The sequence below is a fragment of the Narcine bancroftii genome, chromosome 6 (assembly GCF_036971445.1).
Source record: "Narcine bancroftii isolate sNarBan1 chromosome 6, sNarBan1.hap1, whole genome shotgun sequence".
Taxonomy (NCBI): domain Eukaryota; kingdom Metazoa; phylum Chordata; class Chondrichthyes; order Torpediniformes; family Narcinidae; genus Narcine; species Narcine bancroftii.
In genome coordinates, this window is record NC_091474.1 from 246,574,807 (window position 1) to 246,593,896 (window position 19,090).

A 19,090-nucleotide genomic window follows, 5' to 3' on the forward strand; every position below is an offset into this window, starting at 1 on the left:
AACTAGAATTCTGCCTTGTCCCATTGACCAGTACCCATTCAATATCCCTCCCATCCATGTACCTGTCCACATTTTTCTTAAATGTTAAAATTGATCCTACATTCACTACCTCAGCTGGCAGCTCGTTCCACACTATCATCAATCTCTGAGTCTCACAGTTAACAATATCCCTGAGCGTAAAGTCCTCCAAAAGAGAGCGACAGCAATCATCCAGGACCCACACCACTCACACACGCTCTGTTCTCGCTGCTGCCATCAGGAAAGAGGTGTAGGTACCACAAGATTCGCACCACCAAGTTCAGGAACAGCTGCTACCCTCCACCATCAGACTCCTCAACAACAAACTCAATCAGCGGCTCATTTAAAAACTCTTACTTTTGCACTTTATTGATTTTTCTTAATTCTCTTAGTTTCTTGACATTTCTTTATCTGTGTACATTTCGTTATTTATTTGTGTATGTTCTGTACAGTTTTTTTTATTACCAATAAGTGTTAATTCTGGATTGCCTACAGGAAAAGGAATCTGATGTCATTTTTTTACTCTGACAATAAATCTGAAATTGAATCTGATCGTTCAGTGCTTCTAGGTTAAGCCGGTTGTTCTTTGGTTTGTTCTAAGCATTGACAGATCGCAGACTTCAGAGGAAGGAGTGCTGGAGACGTTGCTCATGTCAATGGGACGGACCATGAGCCAAGAGGAGGTGCAGCAATTGATGAGCCAGACGGTTCTGCAGGTAGCGGACATGCTCAGCATCTCCCCCGACGAGGCCCAGCATTTGCTAATGCACACCAAGTGGAATGTTGAATTGCTGATCCAGCGATACGCCGAAGACCGTGAGGGTCTCTTGCTGGTGGCAGGTCTTAAGGTGCAGAATCCACAGTCTCTGAGCAGCCCCATCACCCAGTGCCCTGTTTGTCTCAATCTGCTGTCTGATGGCGAAGATGCTCCCACCCTTTGTTGTGCGCACTACTGCTGCAAGGTGAGTTCATCTTTCCTGCTGCATTGTATGGGGGTCAGTTCTAGTCACTTCATTATGAGAAGGATCTGCAAGCTTTGGAGAGGGAGATTTACCAGGAGACTGTGTCTTATGAGTGAGCTGGGACTTCTCTCTTTGGAGCGATGATGGATGAAAGGCGACTTGATAGCGGCGCACAAGAATATGAGAAGCATTGGTCAGGTGGTTAGCCAGTACCTTTTTCCAGGGGAGACCATTGCCAATGCGAGAGGATATCAGTTTAAGGTGAAAGGAGGAAGGTTTAGGGGAGACATCAGAGAGTGATGAGTGCCTGGAATGCATTTTCAAGGATGTGGTTGAGGGTCACACAATCAGGACATTTAGATATAAGATGTAAGAAAACTAGAAAAGCTGTGAGAGAGGGAAGGAATAGGTTGGCACAACATAGTGGGCTGAAGGGCCCATTCTGTTCTCTGATCTACTTCCAGTTTGCGGGGCTGTGTCATTTGATCAGAGCTGGGTGCAGGTATAAGGTTTACAGAGATTCAATGTGACAGCAAGATGGGGCAGTGAATGTGTGACAATGTGGGTTTAAGGAAATAAAAGTGGTCATGTATTAAGCCTGCAGTTAGGATTGGAACTCAAACACTCCACACTCAACAAACTTCAGCTTCCTCCAGAATTCTGTCATCTCTTCATCCTCCCTCTATCTTAAGTTGATACTTGTTTCTTCTGAGGTACGTGCTGGGCATCTACAGAAATAAACTTATACATGTTGTCTGAATAAATCTGTGGGTGATCTTCAAAGGATCAAAGGTTCCTTTTATTGTTACATAATAATACATTAAAAATTTAATATATTTGATGTACTTTAATTTTTGTCTTAAGACAAACAAAGAGTCACCATAAGCATTGCTTGGCGCCCCTAACAATAGAAGCAAGAGAGAGTCTCTTTAGAGACACCAAGTGTCTATGGCTTTGCCTCCAGCACCCCTGCAGCCTCTGGAGCTGCACAGAGGTTTCAAACCTTTGGCAACAAGAACTACAGATCCAAACCCCCTGATAGGAAGTCTTCTGCATCTGAGGCCCTTAGGGAACCAATCTTGCCCTCAGCACCCTCATGAATCCTGGTTCCGATATCTTATTCTCAGGAGCCAGTGTCCAGTAGCTTGCTGCCTGTGTGAGTCCTTCAGCCATGAGTCTGTATTCACCAATTGAGGATGGGTTTTCCAGCTTTGTGGTGACTGTTAATGATAGATTTGAGAACCGATCATGGCACCAAGTACATGAGAACAGTTTGGGGAGGGGAGGGGGTGTAGAAACTTTGGATGCTTTTGGAATTCCATTTTGAACCACCATTCTGCTTAAATAGCTCTTTTTCTGGATGTCAAGATAAAATAAATTGGTTGCCACAGGGACGGAGGCTGTAGCCTCGACCTGTTACAATTTGTATAAATATCTTGGATGTAACTGTTATATACTAGATCAGCAACAATGGGAATTTACCATAGATAATAGTATCTCCAAACAGTAATTTCTATTAATAATATACACTTTTTACTTAACTCTAACTTAACCCCTCAATGTGTGTGTGTGTGTATGTGCTTGGCGGGATGGGGGGGGGGGTTGCGGATGGGGCAGCCAAACCAAGACCATTATTTAGCCACAATTCAGTCAGTTTTGTTTTGAAACTCAGATTCTTTAAATTGTTGCTCAAAAGTTGTTACAAAGTATTTTGAAACATCAAGTCGTCAGACCCATTTAAAACTCACGAATTTCTTGATGAGTTTTTCAGAGCAATGTTTCTTCATACAAATGATTTTCCTCAAATATCCCTCTTTTGCTTGGAGGTTTCAGAATCTGTGTTTCACACGCTGATTTCACAAACCCAGGCAAGGTTTACATGAAGTGCCATGTAGAAATAACACATTAGGTCTGCCCTCTCTCTCTCTTAAAGAGACAGTCAGAAATGATCATTCTCTTTCAAAAGCCACTTATGTTCTCCTTTGACCAGGAGTAACACGTAATAGTACCTTTCTGGTTGCTGTACTTCAATTCTGTGTTACAGGATGACCAAGCAACTGCTTCAATCCTGTTTTACCTACAGGATGGTGAAGCATCTTCTGCTCTCAAAATGTCTCTGTTTTCAGTAATATATTCTTACAAAATGTCTTTAATTATGTGACATGACATCATTGCAGTCTTTGACATTTAAATTCCAAAGGTTTATGAGTGAATATGACTCTGTTTTGTCTGCTGACCACAGCCAGAGAATGGCAGTACGTGAACATAGCTGCTCCTGAGAAATACCTCTTGTTTTGAGTTCTCAATGAGAACAGTCATAAGACTTTTAAGACACTTACAGTTTTAAATTAGATGTCACCCACTCTTTTTAAGCAAACAAGCTTCCAGCAGAACAATGACTAAGCAGACCTTTTGACTTCCAAAATGGTCTCTCTCTGTGTAATTGTGTGTCTGTGGGTGACCCTGTGTCCAAACCCACAAAATAACTGAATTAAAAATATATGCTCCATAACTAAAGATTAATAATAGCACAATTCCGTCACACCATGCAGTACTATTCTATATTCTATGAAAGTGCTAAGCACCTGATTGTAGAATTTAGTGGCAGCACTAAGATGGGTCAGTCACTTGCAAAGGGGACGAGTGAGAGATAGAGACAGGAGAAGTTGGTGGCGGACAGGTCTGAAAAATGTGAAAAATCCCATTGCAGAAAAATTATATATTTTTTAAATTTAAAAATGAATCCTGCAAGAAGTAATTAGAAAGTGACAATTTAATTTTTTTTAAATTTAGACATACAGCATGGTAACAGGCCATTTCGGTCAATGAGTCTGTGCCGTCCAATTTACACCCAATTAATCTGTACTCCCGGTACATTTCGAATGGTGGGAGGAAACCGGAGCACTCGGGGGAAACCCACACAGAAATGGAGAATATACCAAGTCCTTACAGACAGTGTGGGATTCGAACCCCAGTACTGATTGCTGCCACTGTAAAGGCATTGTGCTAAATGTTGCGCTAACTGCTATGCCAACCGTGCCGCAATGTTAGGGTTTATTGTCAGGAAGATTGAATGAAAAATTAGGGAAGGATACTTTGGTTATCAAGGGCCTTGGTGAAGCCATGTCTGAGATGTTGCATTTGTTATTGGTCTCCTGACTGAAGGAAGGAAGCAGTCCAGCAAAGATTTCTTCCACCACTACAGATTGAACGGGTTAGGCATCTACCTGCTCCAGTTTAGAAGGGGAGTACTTGATGAGCACAAGATCTTGAGGGATCTGACAGTGTGTGTGGAGAAGACTTTCCTCTGGTGGGAAATCCATGAAATGTGCGTCACCTTTTAAAAATAAGAGGTTACCCATTTAACACAGGCACTCTTTTTGTTACCATCGGAGTTTCAAGGAAAGCAGAGCCTTTGAATCATTTTTAGGCAGAGGTAAATAGGTACTTAACAATCAAGGACGGGAAACATTGCCACAGGCCACCGGGAGTGTAGAATTGACTTTACTGTCAGATTGGCCATGGTGGAGCAGTGTTGAAGAGACTGAGAGGCTGATTTATAATTCCTCATTGTCAGCCCTGATACCTGGGGGTGGACCTTGTACTTTCGGGTGTAAGTGACAGAGGATAATGACTCAGCTTTGGATTATTGGTTGTATTTTGACATATTCTTCCTCCTTTTATGTCCTCAGTCCTGCTGGAGAGAATATATAATAACGAGGATTGAACAGAATTTGGTGCAGAATTGTACATGTCCAATCTCTGACTGTCCTGCACAGCCAACCAATGAGTTCATCTCTTCTGTGATATGCGATAGTGAGACTGCAGTCAAGGTAAGATACAAATTCGTAGAACATATAGTTCACGCTGTTCAGTCCACAAGGTTGTTAACCTATGTATACTGTGTTAACCTACTCCACAATCTAACCCTTCCCCACCTCACACCCATAACCTATTTTTCTTACATCCATGTGCCTGTCTAAGTCTTTAAAATGTCCTTATTTCAGAGCTTCCATCACCACCACAGCAATGCATTCCAGGGACCTACTACTCTCTGATTTTTAAAAATACCATGAAATTGCCCCTAACTGTATACAGATGCCCTCTGATATTTGCTACTGCCATCCTGGAAATAGGTGCTGGTTGTCCATCCTATCTATGCCTCTCATAATCTCCATTAAGTCATCTCTTATCCTTCGCTTCAAGGAGAGAAGCCCTTCATCAGCTAACCTTGCCTTACAGGACATGTTCTCCAACCCAGGCAACATCGTGCGAAATGTCCTCTGCACCTTCTCCAAAGCTTCCGCATCCTTCCTGTAATGAGGTGACCAGAAATAAACATATATTCCAAGTGCAGTCCAACCAGTTTTATAGACCTGCAACATTACCTCACGGCTCTTGAACTCAGTCCTCCAACTAATGAAGGCCAGCATTTCATAGGCCTCCTTAACTACCCTATCAACCTGCGCAGCCACCTTGAGAGATCTATGGACTTGGATCCCAAAGTCCCTCTGTTTTTACATAGTGTTAAGGATCCTGCCTTTAACCATATACTCCGCCTTCAGGTTTGACTTTCCATAAAACATCATTTAGAACCATATAACACCACAGCACAGAAACAGGGCCCTTTGGCCCTTCTAATCTGTTCCAAACCATTTTGTTTTTGCCTAGTCCCAATGACCTGCACCTAGTCCATAGCTCTCCATTCCTCTCCCATCCATGTACCTGTCCAAATTCTTCTTAAATGTTAAAATACAGCCCGCATTCACCACCTCAGCTGGCAGCTTGTTCCACGATCCCACCACTCTCTGTGTGAAGAAGTTCCCTCTCATGTTTCCCTCAAACTTTTCCCTTTTCACTCTTAACCCATGTTCTCTGGTTTATATCTCACCTAGCCTCAGTGGAAAAAAACTATCTACATTATTTTAAATACCTCTATCAAATCTCCCCTCATTCTTCTACGCTCCAGGGAATAATGTCCTAACCTATTTAACCTTTCCCTGTAACTCAGTTCCTGAAGTCTGGCCAACATTCTAGTAAATTTCTCAGCACTCTTTCTATCTTATTGATATCTTTCCTGTAGTTAGGTGCCCAAAACTAAACACAATACTCCAAATTCTGCCTCACCAATGTCTTTTATAATTTTACCATAACATCCCAACTTCTGTACTCAATGAAGGCCAATATGCCAAAAGCTCTCTTTACAACCCTGTCCATCTGTGACACCACTTTCAGGGAATTACAAGTCTGTATTAAGTCCCTCTGTTCTACCAGACATCTCAGTGCCCTAACATTTACTGTGTTTGTCCTCCCAAAATGCAACACCTCACACTTTTCTACATTAAATTCCATCTGCCATTTTTTAGCTGGTGCAGATCACTCTGCATGCTTTTTGGAAATCTTCTTTGCTGTCCACAACACCTCCAATCTTCGTGTCATCTGCAAACTTGCTGATCCAATTGACCACATTATCATCCAGATCATTGATATAGATGACAAACAACAATGGTCCCAGCACCAATCCCTGAGGCACATCACTTGTCACAGGGCTCCAGACTGAGAAGCAATCTTCCACCTCTACTCTCTGGCTTCTCCCGTCCAGCGTTTGAACCTTCCTGGCTAATCTCCCATGCGGGACCTTAACAAAGGCCTTACTAAAATCCATGTAGACAACATCCACAGTCTTTATCCAGATTGAACTCCAGCTGCCTCCTCTGTAAACAACTGTGCATCCTGACTATATCCTGGTGTATGAGAACCTGCATTATCCACAGCACCTCCAACCTTTGTGTCGTCTACAAACTTACTGACCCCCCCCCCCCCCCGCCACTTCTTCGTCCAGGTCATTCATAAAAATGACAGAGCAGGAATCTCAGAACAGATCCCTGCAGAACTCCACTAGTCACTGACTTGCAGGTAGTTTGTGGGCAATTAAATATAAAACTTAGCAGAACGTTGGCTTAGCTAACACACAATCCAGGCAGTCTTCCATTTTAACATTGAGGTTGAGCAAAACTGACTTTTTATAACATGGGTTTCAAACGTCAGAGGTTTGTGGATTATCATTACCAGTGAAAAATATGAATCTCTGTGTCTCATTTCTTTTGTCTGAAGTCTTCAGCAACATTTTCTAATTACATGATGCATGTCCTGGGAACGTTGTTATTACTTGGATTGGTCTCATTGCTTGCTGGGGTCCCAGAGACTGGCCCCACTGCCTGCTGGGATCCCAGAGACTGGTCCCACTACCTGCAAGGACCCAGAGACTGGTCCCACTACCTGCAGGGACCCAGAGACTGGTTCCACTACCTGCTGGGACCCCAGATACTGGTCCCACTGCTTGCTGGGATCCCTGGCATTTGGATTCATGGGCTTGGCTGTGCGTATTTTATGGATAGGTCAGCTGAGCTAGTTGAATGCAGTTGTCAGCAATGTTAGACGTGACATTTATTCTGTGCTGCAGCCCAGCATTGTCCACAGTCAGTTCAGATTTCTTATCTTGATATTGTGTACTCATGCTCTAATGGCTGTAGTCCTCAGGAAGTCAAAGCAACCTGTAAAATCTGGGGAAGGGCTCAGTATATGTTCCAAGCATTATCATAAGATGGACAGACAGAATCTTCACGCCAGGGTAAAAGCATCACACACGCTTTTGGACACGTGTTTAAGGTGAAGGGAGGACATTTAAGGGAAATATGTTGGACAAATATTTTGCGCAGAAGGTGGTGGGTGCTCGGAACAGGCTGCCAGGAGTAGTGGTGGATGCAGGTTCCATTAAAGAGCCTCCTAAATCTATAGTCCCATTTGCCAAAACTAATAAATAAAAATCAACTGGGCTTTGTGCAAAAGAGACAGGCAGCAGATAACATTGACAGACTGCTGAGTATAATGTATCCGGCACAAACCAGAAAAGAGAGAGGTCTCGCTGTGGCCCTGGATGCAGAAAAGACATTTGACAGATTGGAATTGGATTTTTTTATTCAAAGTGCTGGAAAAGTTGGGGTTATGGCCAACTTTTATAAATTGGACAAGGGTGCTGTACCATGAGCCCAAAGCTAAAGCTGTGACCAACGGACAAATTTCTCCAGCTTTCCCACTGACAAAATCAAGTAGACAAAGGTGCCTGCTATCTCCAACTCTGTTCGTACTAGCCATGGAGCCACTACCCAAAGCCATTCGCCAGGATCCAGACATCGAGCGTTTTAGAGCAGGCTAGGAAGAACATAAAATCAATTTATTTGCCAATGATGTACTGATATATCTGACAGAGCCAGCAAGCTTGTTGTCCACGCTGTGGTCTACTCTGGAGGACTATGGGGAGATCATCTCCGGTTATAAGGTCAATTGGGACAAGAGCAAAATCATGCCACTTACTAAGGGAGATTACAGTCAATACAAAGAAAACGGTTAAAGTGGCCATAAAATGGGATCAAATATCTAGGAGTCAGAATAGACAATAACTTGAATAATTTGTATAAACTAAATTATAGCCCCTTGATTGAGAGAATGGAGGACTTAAAAAGATGGATGTCCCTGCCCATAACCTTAGTGGGTGGGGTCAACTGTATTAAAATGAATGTGTTGCCGAGACTTCAGTACCTCTCCCAGACACTGCCCGTGGTGTTGCCTCGGGGATTCTTCCAAAATTTAGTGGGCTGAGCAGGCGCACAGTGTGGTATCGCAAACTGTCACAGGCGAGGTTCTACGGGCATGCGGAACCATAATGCAGACAGGTGAATACTCACCTAATGGACCGCACACGAGAGATACTGAGTGCCAAGGAATGGCACATTGATCTATTGAGTCTCCTGCCGGAAGTTATGGGACAATAACAGGGCTTAATTTAAACCTTCCGGTCCCGTGGATCGGCAGCAAACTCGTAGTGACATCCCACCTTGTCCCGTGGAGTCTGGGACATGCGGTATATAGAAGAAGCTTGTAAACTCTGAATAACTCAGTCTTGAGTTGACAATTCTGGCATGTGTGTTTGTATTACTTTAGTAGCTCTACCGTAGTAGCCGCTACACTCTCACGAATAAGAACATTTCTATGGAATGGAAAGATAGCCAGGGTCTCTATGGAAAAATTAGCCTGGGATTACAAAGTGGACGGATTATGAATGCCAGACTTCAAGAACTACTATTGAGCATCCCAGTTGAGATACATCGCCTCACTCTTTGAAGGGGAGATGTACCATCCTGGCCACAAATTAATCTGCATGTGATGGGTGAGAAGAAAGTAGAGGACTTTATTTATAAATGGAATGCTAAATTGTTATCTGGGAAAACAGGCAGCCCTATTCTAAAACAAATGATTCTCATTTGGAATATAATTAAACCAATATCTAGGAATCAAAGGGGGCTGCCCCCAAAAACACCCCTGATGCAAAATAGATTAATACCATTGACAGTGGGTAACAAGATCCTGGACACCCTGCGTCATAGTGGTGTCAGGTGCGTAGAGGTCTGTTACGATAGGAGCAACTAGTGTTGTCAAACAACTCAACATAAGTATGATTTATCAAATAAGACATTCCATTGCTACCTTCAGATAAGATCTTTTCTGCAGGACAAATTAGGTCCAACTATGGCCCTACCAACATGTAGTGACATAGAGGCCATGATTTGAAAGGGAACACACGTAAGTTCATCTCCACAGTGTATTTCTTGCTCCAAGCGTAAGGACTTAAACCAGGCCTTCACAAATCAAGGCAGAGGTGGGAGTTGGACCTAGGAATAACAATTGATGAGCGGTGCTGGTCCGACTTGTGTCAGATCAGCATGACTGCAATCATTAATGTGCGGTACAGGCTGGTGCAATACAACTTTCTGCACCAGCTGTACCTGACGCCGCAAAAATTGAACAGATCTAAACCAGAATTATCAGACTAATGCTTCAGATGCGTCATTGAGGCAGGAACCTTTGTTCTCGCAACATGGACATGTACCAGGGTGAGACTCTTTTGGGTGGAACTAGGCCAAGTCCTTAAAAAAACTATAGGTAAGAATTCCCACAGGGCCCTGAGTTGTTCCTGTTGGGAAACATAATGGACGTAAGACTCACAATGAATCTGTCCAAATTCCAAATCCAGCATCTGGATTACAGGGAGAGATTAAGGAGACTAGGACTTTATTCATTGGAACGTAGACAACTGAGAGGGGACTTGATAGATGTATTTAAAATTATGAAAGGAATAGATAGATTAGAGGGCAGGGGAGGTTGGAACAAGAGGCCATAAGTTAAGGGTAAGGGGGCAAAACTTTAGGAGAAATATTAGAGGATGCTTTTTCACTCAGCGAGTGGTAGCAGAATGGAATGATCTTCCAAAAGAGATAGTTGCGGCAGGGTCCCTTCTGTCATTTAAGAGAAGATTGGATATGTACATGGAGGTGAGGGGGTTGGAGGGTTATTGGCAGAGAGCGGGAGGGTTGTCCTCGTGGAGTTGTTCAAGTGAACCAGTGCGGACTCGAAGGGCTGACATGGCCTGTTTCTGCGCCGTAAAAGGTTATATGGTAATTCAGTGGCCAGGAAGTGCATAGCCGGTTACCTAGAAATCCGACTCCTGCCTGAGCATTACTTGCTGGAACACAGAAATGTAAAGCTGTGTTCCCCTGGAGAAAATCACTTGCAACTTAAGAAAAAAATGCACATTTTTTTGAAAATTTGGCAACCATACTTAAATTCTATAGGAGCACGACTATAGTGTGGACCATCGTGCCTCACCACCCTACCTTCCCCGTCTATTCCTCAATCAGTGGGGGTGGGGGGGGTCCATCCCCTCCCAACCAGGTAAAGTCAATAAAACAGCTTGGTCATTGTGATGTGATAAACCCTGATATACGTCCCATATCTTTGTTTTGAATGTCTTGAATATTGAATGTAACTGTGGTTAATTAAGTGTTGAGGGTGGTGGGGTGGGAAGGGAGGGGGACAAAAGAGCTTGAACTCTATGGAAAACTTGGTATAAAACTGATCATTGTAACTATAGTTAATGCTGATACTGTTAATGTTGACATGGATAATGTTGATGAACTGTGAGTTAAAGTTTTGAAAATCATAATTAAAATATTCCAAAAAAAAGATGCTCCCAAATCGATTTTAGATTTTGACCAGTGGTTCTCATCCTTTTCCTTTCCACTCACATCCGACCGTAAGTAATTCTTTACCAACCACAATGCGCCCACGGCATCCTCTGGGTTCTAAATTCAGGTGAATTCAGTGGCAGGTAACTCGTGCATTTCAGGTAACTGAATTGATTTTTCTCCTCTTGCAGCATTCAAAAACACTACTGCGAAACTATGTGGAAAGTTGTTCGAACCTGGCATGGTGCACCAACCCCCAGGGCTGTGATCAGATCCTGTGTAAGGAAGGCATTGGCAGTGTTGGGACCTGTTCCAAGTGTTGTTGGTCCTCCTGCTTCTCCTGCAATTTTCCAGAGGTAAATGTGTTTTGTTAATCTTCTTTGCCTCCCTAAGCTCCAGACAGTGGATGTCTTGCACTCTTCTATGTTGTGCACTTCAATGGAAAGTTAAATAAGGTCTGTTTAATTAAACATGGAACATTACAGCAGTGTCCAGGCCCTTTGGCCCACAATGATGTGCTGACCTATGTAAACCTACTCTACAACAGTCTAAACCTTTCCTACCACATGCCCATAACCCTCTACTTTTCTTACATCGATGTGCTTCTCCGAGATCCTTTTGAATGTCCCTATTGTAGCAGCACCCACCATGGATGTGAGAAATTTCTCCTCTATCTTCAGGCAATTTTTGAGCTCTCATATAAAAATAAACTCTCCAGTTGTAAAGACACATAAATGCTGGAGGAGCTCAGCAGGTCACGCAGTGTCCATAGGGGGTAAAGATCTATAACCAACGTGTCAGTCCTGAGCCCTTTGTCAAGGTATGAGCAAAATGCAGGCAGGCGCCTGAATAAAAAGGCAAGGAAGAAGGGGCAGGGAGAGGCCAACAGACAGGAGTAAAGGAGAGGAAAGGTGAACAGTTAGCGCAATGGCAGCGACCTGAGTTTAAATCCGCTGCTGTCTATAAGGAGATTGTATGTTCGCCTCATGTCTGAGTGGATTTCCTCTGGACGCTCTGGTTTCCTCCCACCCTTCAAAATATGGATTAATTAATTAGGTGTGATTAGGCAGCATGTGTTTGTGGGTGGAATGGCCTGTTACTGTGCTGTATATCTAATATGATCGGGGGGAAGAGAATGGCTCTATGAATGCAGAGCTGGGGGAAAGGAGACAAGGAAAAAGAAAGAGAGAGCTCAAGGAAAGAAAATATAGGGACGGGGAAGGGAGAGGTGGTGGGAGGGAAGGGGGACTAACTGGAGAAGTTGATAATAATGCCATCTGGTTGGAGGGTACCCAGAAGGAATATGAGGTGTTCCTGTTTATGCCATCAAGTTGGATGGAGCCCAGTACTTCGCAAACCCTCCAGTTGATATTTCAAGATTATTGTTACGTGTATCAGGGTGCATGATAAAATTTGTTTTGTGAACAGTTTATCGAGACATGGCGTTCATAGTGCAGCAGGTCAGACACAGTACAGAGCACAGAGTTACAGAGCTGGAGCAAAGACAGTCTAACTTTATGACTGTTATTTGAGCTGGCTGTTTCATTCATTATATGAATAATTACATTTCAAAAGTGTAATAATTTAGGAGAGAACAGCAGAGGTATTCAGGAAGACCAACTACAACCTCTAGAAGTCCATCACCAATGCAAAGGGACAAATCTGAAGGGTCAGACTGCCATTGCATCCTATGTTGAAACAAGGCAGTGTCATTAACTGTGATATATCACCAGGATGAATTCAGTGCCTTCCATGCTCGGTTCAAAATGGAATGGACTAGTAGGGCCAAACTGGCCTGTTCTGTGCTGTAAGTGGTTATATGGTTAACTTGTGTTGGCAAATCCATCAACCCAACAATAGATTGTTAGGGCCTCTGAGCTGGCATCCTCTGATCCTGCCTCCCACTCCTCTTATGTTCCAGGCTCACTATCCTGCCAGCTGTAGCCATATGTCCCAATGGATGGATGATGGCGGCTACTATGAGGGAATGACCATGGAGGCACAAAGCAAGCATCTGGCACAACTCATCTCCAAGCAATGTCCAAGCTGCCGTGCACAGATTGAGAAGAATGAAGGCTGCCTCCAGTGAGTCTGTGTTTGCATCTGCTTTTTTAAAAAATATAATTGGGTTAGGGTTAGGGTTTGCATAAAACTGTTCCAGCACCAGTGATCAGAACCGAGGTTCAAATCCTGCGCTGTCTGTAAGGAGTTTTTATGCTCTCCCTGTGTCTGCATGGTGCTCCCACCATTCAGAATGTACTGGGGGTGTAGGTCATTTGACTGCAATTAGGTGGCCATGGGCCAAAAAGGCCTGTTACCGTGCTGTATGTGTAAAAAAAAAAAAGTGCTTCAGATATCTTACATCAATTGGTTCTGAGGCAGGGAAGGGTGGAGATATTAGGAGACTTCGTAGACAGGAGATTCTGTGACAGCAAATGATACTCTGAGGTGCTGTGTTGCTTCCCAGTTGCCAGGATCAAGGAAGTCTCTGTCATTCTCCTGCGAAAGGATAACAATGACATGGGTAGAAAAAGGGATGAGGTCCTGCTGAGTGAATCTAGGAAGTTGGGCACAAGGTTAAAAAGCAGGATATCATTGGACCCAGAAAATTGGGGCAAATGTAGTGGGTAAAGAGAGCAAGCGGAGTGGACAGGCGAGAGCGTGGAGAAATTTGCAGACTAAACCGCATTTATGTCAATGTAAGTAGCCTGGCGGATAAGGTAGATGAACTCGGCAGGGATCGGGACTGAGATATTACAGAAAGGTGGCTGAAGGAGCAGGTATGAGGTGGAGAAAGCTGCATTTTTAATGAAGGTACACATCACAAGCAATACGTAGGATTCAGTGAGGCCAAATGAGTAAAAATGAGGCATAAGAGGGAGGGGGGAGTCACATTTTTGAGGGTTTACAATACCCCCCCCCCCAGTAATCTGTATGAATTCAAGGACACAGCGGCAACGGTTATAATAGGGTGACAATAGTAAATTATTTCAACTCCCCTAATACTGAAAGGAACTGTCATGGTGTCAAGGCTCAGACTGGATAGAATATATTAAGTGTAGGATATTGTGGAAAATTGGGGAAGAAATTGTGGGAACCTTAGCAGAGATACAGTAATAGTTTAAAAATGAAGAGAAACATGAACATCTGAAGACACTGTGGTTGAAGTAAAACCACAAAGCTGGAGAAACTCAGCAGGTCAAACGGTGTACATTATGTCGCAAAGATAAAGATCGAGAGCCAGGATCTCGGGCTTGAGCCCTTCATCAAGGTATGGACAAATGTCGGCAGGCACCTGTCTAAATTGGTGGGGTGAAGGGGCAGGGGGAGGAGTACAGGCCCACAAGCAAGAAGTAGTAGGTGGATAAGGGAGGGAGGATACACCAGCAAACTGAGGGAGGAGGGATGGCTCTGTGACTGGAGAGGGAAGAGGGTGGAGAGCTGGAGGAAAGGAGACAGAGGGAGAATGGGGAGAAGTCTAGCAGAAACAGGAGAAGTCGATGTTAAAGCCATCCAGTTAGAGAGTGCCCAGATAGAATATTGGGTGTTGCTTCTCCAATTTATGGGTGGCCTTGGTTTGGCAGTGCAAGAGGCTGTGGACAGACATGTCAGCGCAGGAGTTGGGGACGGAATTGAAATGGTTAGCTACTAGGAGATCTCTGTCATTGATGCGGACAGAATGAAGGTGCTCAGTGAAATGACCTCCCAGTCTGCATCCAGTCTCCGATGTAGAGGAGACCACAACAGGAGAACCGGATCCAGTAGTTGACCCCTGCAGATTCACCAGTAAAGGATTGCTCCACTGGGAAGGACTGTTTGAGGCCCCGAATGGTGGTGAGGGAGGATGTGTGGGCGCGTCATGTCAAGTTGCGTTTATTTATCGTTCATACCATAAACCTTACAGTGAAAACAAGATAATGTGGAGCTGGTTATTTACATGGATAACCGTCGTGAATATAGCAGAGGAAGAGTGTGGGCTTGTAGCATGGATTGCTCCACAAAGCCGACAAACAGACAGGCATAGCTGGAACCCATGGGTACTCCATTGGGATGAGTGAAAGGAGAAGTTACTGTGGGTGAGAATAAGTTCTGCCAGGTGGAGGAGGGTGGTGGTGGAGGGGACTGATCCGGTTCATTGTTAAGGAAGAAACAAAGGGCTTTGAGACCTTCTGTATGGGGGATGGAAATGTAGAGAGAAAGGGCGTCCACAATGTGTGTGCCTGTCAACTTCAGGGAATTGGAAGTTATTGAAGAGATGGGGGCACGTGAGGTGTTGCAGATGCAGGTAGGGAGGGACTGGACCAGGGAGAAAATATGGAGTTGAAGTAAGATGGAGCAGGAGCATGTGAAAACAATGCGTCGACCTGGATAATTGGGTTTGTGTATCTTAGGTAGGAGGTAGAACTGCATGGATTCTGCAGTCTTGAATCTGATTCAAAATGGTATGGCATCAATCAAGGTGCTCTCTCCTTCGTCTGAATCAGAGTATGAGCAGTCTGATCGATATAATGAGCCAGCTTCCTTTTTAATCTCTGGTTCTTGCCCGATTGGCTTTTCTAAAACTTGTTTGCCTTGTGAATATCTTATGTTGACAATTTATAGCCTTGACCCCAGATCATGGTGGTCTTTCCAGCCAATGAGTTGCGTGATGTTTCGGCCCCAGAGAAGTTCCTTTATTGGGCTACAGGAAAAGAACTGGGAAAAGGAGCCAACCATAGAGTTATACAAAGACCGATCATGGACAATGGGGTGTAATGATTCTGCGAAACTGATACATCCCACCTGAGGTCAGATTATCAAGTAACCGTAGAAACATACTGGAGACTTCAGACATTGGAATTTGGAGACAAACACAATCTGCTGGTGGAACTCAGTTAAAGTTTATTGTCAGAGTATATACATGACAACACATAAAACCCTGAGATTCTTTTTCCCATGGGTCAGGCAGAATTTCTAAATACTGGTAACTGTAAACTGTGCACAAAGAAGAAACTGTGAACAAACTGACTGCACAAATGCAGATTGATAACAGTAATAAATAAAGACAAAAATACACCTTAAACGAGTCTCTGAATGAGATTAAAGACTAATTTAAGGACTAATATTTTGCTCAGCGGATTGAGCTACATCCATGGGAGAAAGAGGATGGTCAAGGTTTTGGACCAGTGAAATGTGTGAATACACCCAGGAAGGGTTTCAAAGCAGTGTAATGAACGTTCTTCTGGGGGTGAGAGGGTTGTACAACCTTGTTTTATGAATGAGGATGGCCAAGTAGAGGGAGAAGTAGAGTTTGTGGAGAGACCCTTTATGAACAGTGACCACATTAATAAACTTTAAGATGCTCATGGAAAAAGGTACGGTTGGAGCTGGAGTCAAGATCTGAAATTAGGGGAGGCTGACTCCAATAGCGGCAGACGGGACCCACGGGAGGTAGATTGGAAGCAGCTGCTTAAGGGAAAACTTGCCATAATTAAAAGTTGTTTAAAAGCAAACTAGCAAGTTCAGAGTCAGTCTGCCCCTGTCAGAAGGCTGAGGGTTTCATCAGGAAAAAGAGGTGTATATCAGATATGCAAACTTTATCATGAGATGTCTATAGAGAGTGTTGGGCAGATATGTAGAAAACAGTTAGAGGGCAAAATTGAGACATGTTATGACCCTGGGACACAGAGTTAAAGAGAATTCCACAACCTTTTGTGAAGAGGGCAGTTTTTTGAAAGAGTAGGGGTCCTGATGAAGAGTCCCAGCATAAGTCGACCATTCCTTTTCTCCAACTAATGCTGCTCGACCTATTGAATTCTTCCAGCAGGCTGATTAGATCAAGTAATCATTCCTTGAAATACTCTGGCTGTGTGGAGTGAGGTATCACTTCAGGTTTCTGGCAAATGAATGAATCCAAGTTAAAGGGCTTGGTCATCATTGTGAAGAGATAGGTAGAATGATTATATGAATTAAAGGGAGATAAACCTGCCTGAAGTTGTTAAAGTGAGCTCTTCTGTGCCTGATTATCTTTTTCTCTGACAGCATGACGTGTGCCAAGTGTAATCATGGATTTTGCTGGCGGTGCCTTATGCCGTGGAAACCGACACACAAGGATTACTACAACTGCTCAGTAATGGTGAGGTCACCAGAAGGTTCCACTCCACAGTTATGTGTTTTCCATGGCTGTGAATGAATGGGTGGGGGTGAGAGTGTTGGCCTTTTCAAATGGGATGGTAAAGAGCTGCCATGACCAGCCAGAAGAATGGTCCATCAGTTTTCAGTTACCTCCCACACACTCGTCCATGTTGTTTCCCATCTTAGAATAGTTGCTTCAGCCTGTGGGTACCTTGCATTTGGCTTTTGTGCATGTTCAACTATGGAGGGCATCAGGGTCAAACCAGGATAATAATTGTGTGAGCCTCTCCCCAGCCAAGAGGACTTAGATCAGTGCAGATCTCCAACTACTGCCTGGAATCTGGTCCAAGCTGCTCAATAAGCCACTGAGAAGCATTCATAGGTGATGCCTGGATAACCTTTTGAAGTAGCAAAGGTTTCTCACCCCGTTTATGTGGGGTTTCCCTGGGTACTCCACTTTCCTCCCACCCTTCAAAAATGTACAGGGATTGTAGATTAATTGGTGTATTTTGGCGGCATAAACTCGTGACCTAGGAGGGTCTGTTACCCTGCTGTAATCTAATTAAAAGAAAAACTCTAAATCAGGTGTGTTAAGCAAAAAAGTTCAGCTGGCAAATTCTTACTTATATTGAGGCTCTAAAAGATACCACACCTCTCCAATTTAAGTCTCTGCTGCTGCTCCCCTGGTTCAAGAGCCATCAGGCGAATGTGCACCGTGTCTATCGTTTCCAGTCTTGCTTTCATGGGGAAAATCTTCCACAGTCCTAGCCATTAACCATGGATGGCGAGAGAGCAAGGGAAGATGGATCCAGTTCAAGCACAGAGTTACAAAAATCAAGAGGGCAACATAATGTTACTGTTGTGAGGTTCATTCAGGAGCCTGATAACAGTGGGAAAGAAGCTGCGTGATCTCACGCTCATTAATCTGTGAGATGAGCGGGTTGAAGCAACAAGTAAGAAAGAGGACTCTGAGTGCCAGGATAATTCAGCACCATCTCAATGATCTATTGTAGGCCTTTTCCTTAAGCTTGAAGTGGCTTTGGAAAGGGAACAAAACATCCTTGTGAGGTTCACTGTTCCGGGAATGAAAGGCTTATCAGGTGAGTTTGACAGCTCTTGGCCTGTACTTGTTGGAATTTAGGAGAATGGTGGAGGGGGGGGGGGTCTCGTTGAAACATTTTGAAAGTTGAAAGGCATGGATAAAGTAGATGTGGAAATGTTGTTTCCCATGGTGGGAGAGTCTAGGACAAGAGTTGTGCCAATGAAAGTTAAAGAACCCATCATGAGGCTGAAAAACAAGAATAAAACAGCAAGAGACATCGTCCAAACCTTAGGATTATCAAAATCAACAGTTTGGAACATCATTTATAAGGAAGAGCATCCTGCTGAGCTCAGGAATTAGAAAGGGACTGGTTTTCCAAGGAAGATCTCCACGGCTGATGACAGAAGAATGAAGAAAAATCCCCAAATGCCTGTCCGACAGATCAGAAACGCTCTTCACAAGGCAGGTGTGGATGTGTCGATGACTGCAGAAGCCTTCATGAACAGAAATACAGAGGCTGCACTGCAAGATGCAAACCATGGCAAAGGTGGTTTGCTTTGGATCTTGGGCAATTCCTTTAACCCTCCACACTTTGATTTTGCCTTCTCTCTAATACACGTTAATCTTGGTCTCATCTGTCCACAAGACCTTTTTCCAAAATTCTGCAGGCTCTTTTAGATACTTCTTGGCCACTGTAACCTGGCCATCCTTTCTGTGGCTGACTCATGGTTTTCATCTTGCAGTGTAGCTTCTGTACTTCTGTTCATGAAGTCTTCTGCGGAAAATAGTCATCGACACATCCACACCTGCCTCGTGAAGAGCGTTTCTGATCTGTCGGACAGGCGTTTGGGGATTTTTCTTCATTATGATGA

General features: G+C 43.8%; 1 protein-coding gene across 7 annotated transcripts in view; it reads left to right on the top strand.

Annotated features, from left to right (window-relative positions):
* The window catches only part of LOC138737218 (cullin-9-like), a 260,972-nt gene that overhangs the window by 207,187 nt on the left and 34,695 nt on the right, over positions 1–19,090 (top strand). For all 7 annotated transcript variants that reach the window (XM_069887889.1, XM_069887888.1, XM_069887892.1 and 4 more), the window contains 5 exons: positions 620–980; positions 4,673–4,813; positions 11,254–11,418; positions 12,984–13,147; positions 17,084–17,177. In XM_069887889.1, the coding sequence (XP_069743990.1) occupies positions 620–980; positions 4,673–4,813; positions 11,254–11,418; positions 12,984–13,147; positions 17,084–17,177 (925 nt within the window). The remainder of the gene's footprint in view (positions 1–619; positions 981–4,672; positions 4,814–11,253; positions 11,419–12,983; positions 13,148–17,083; positions 17,178–19,090) is intronic.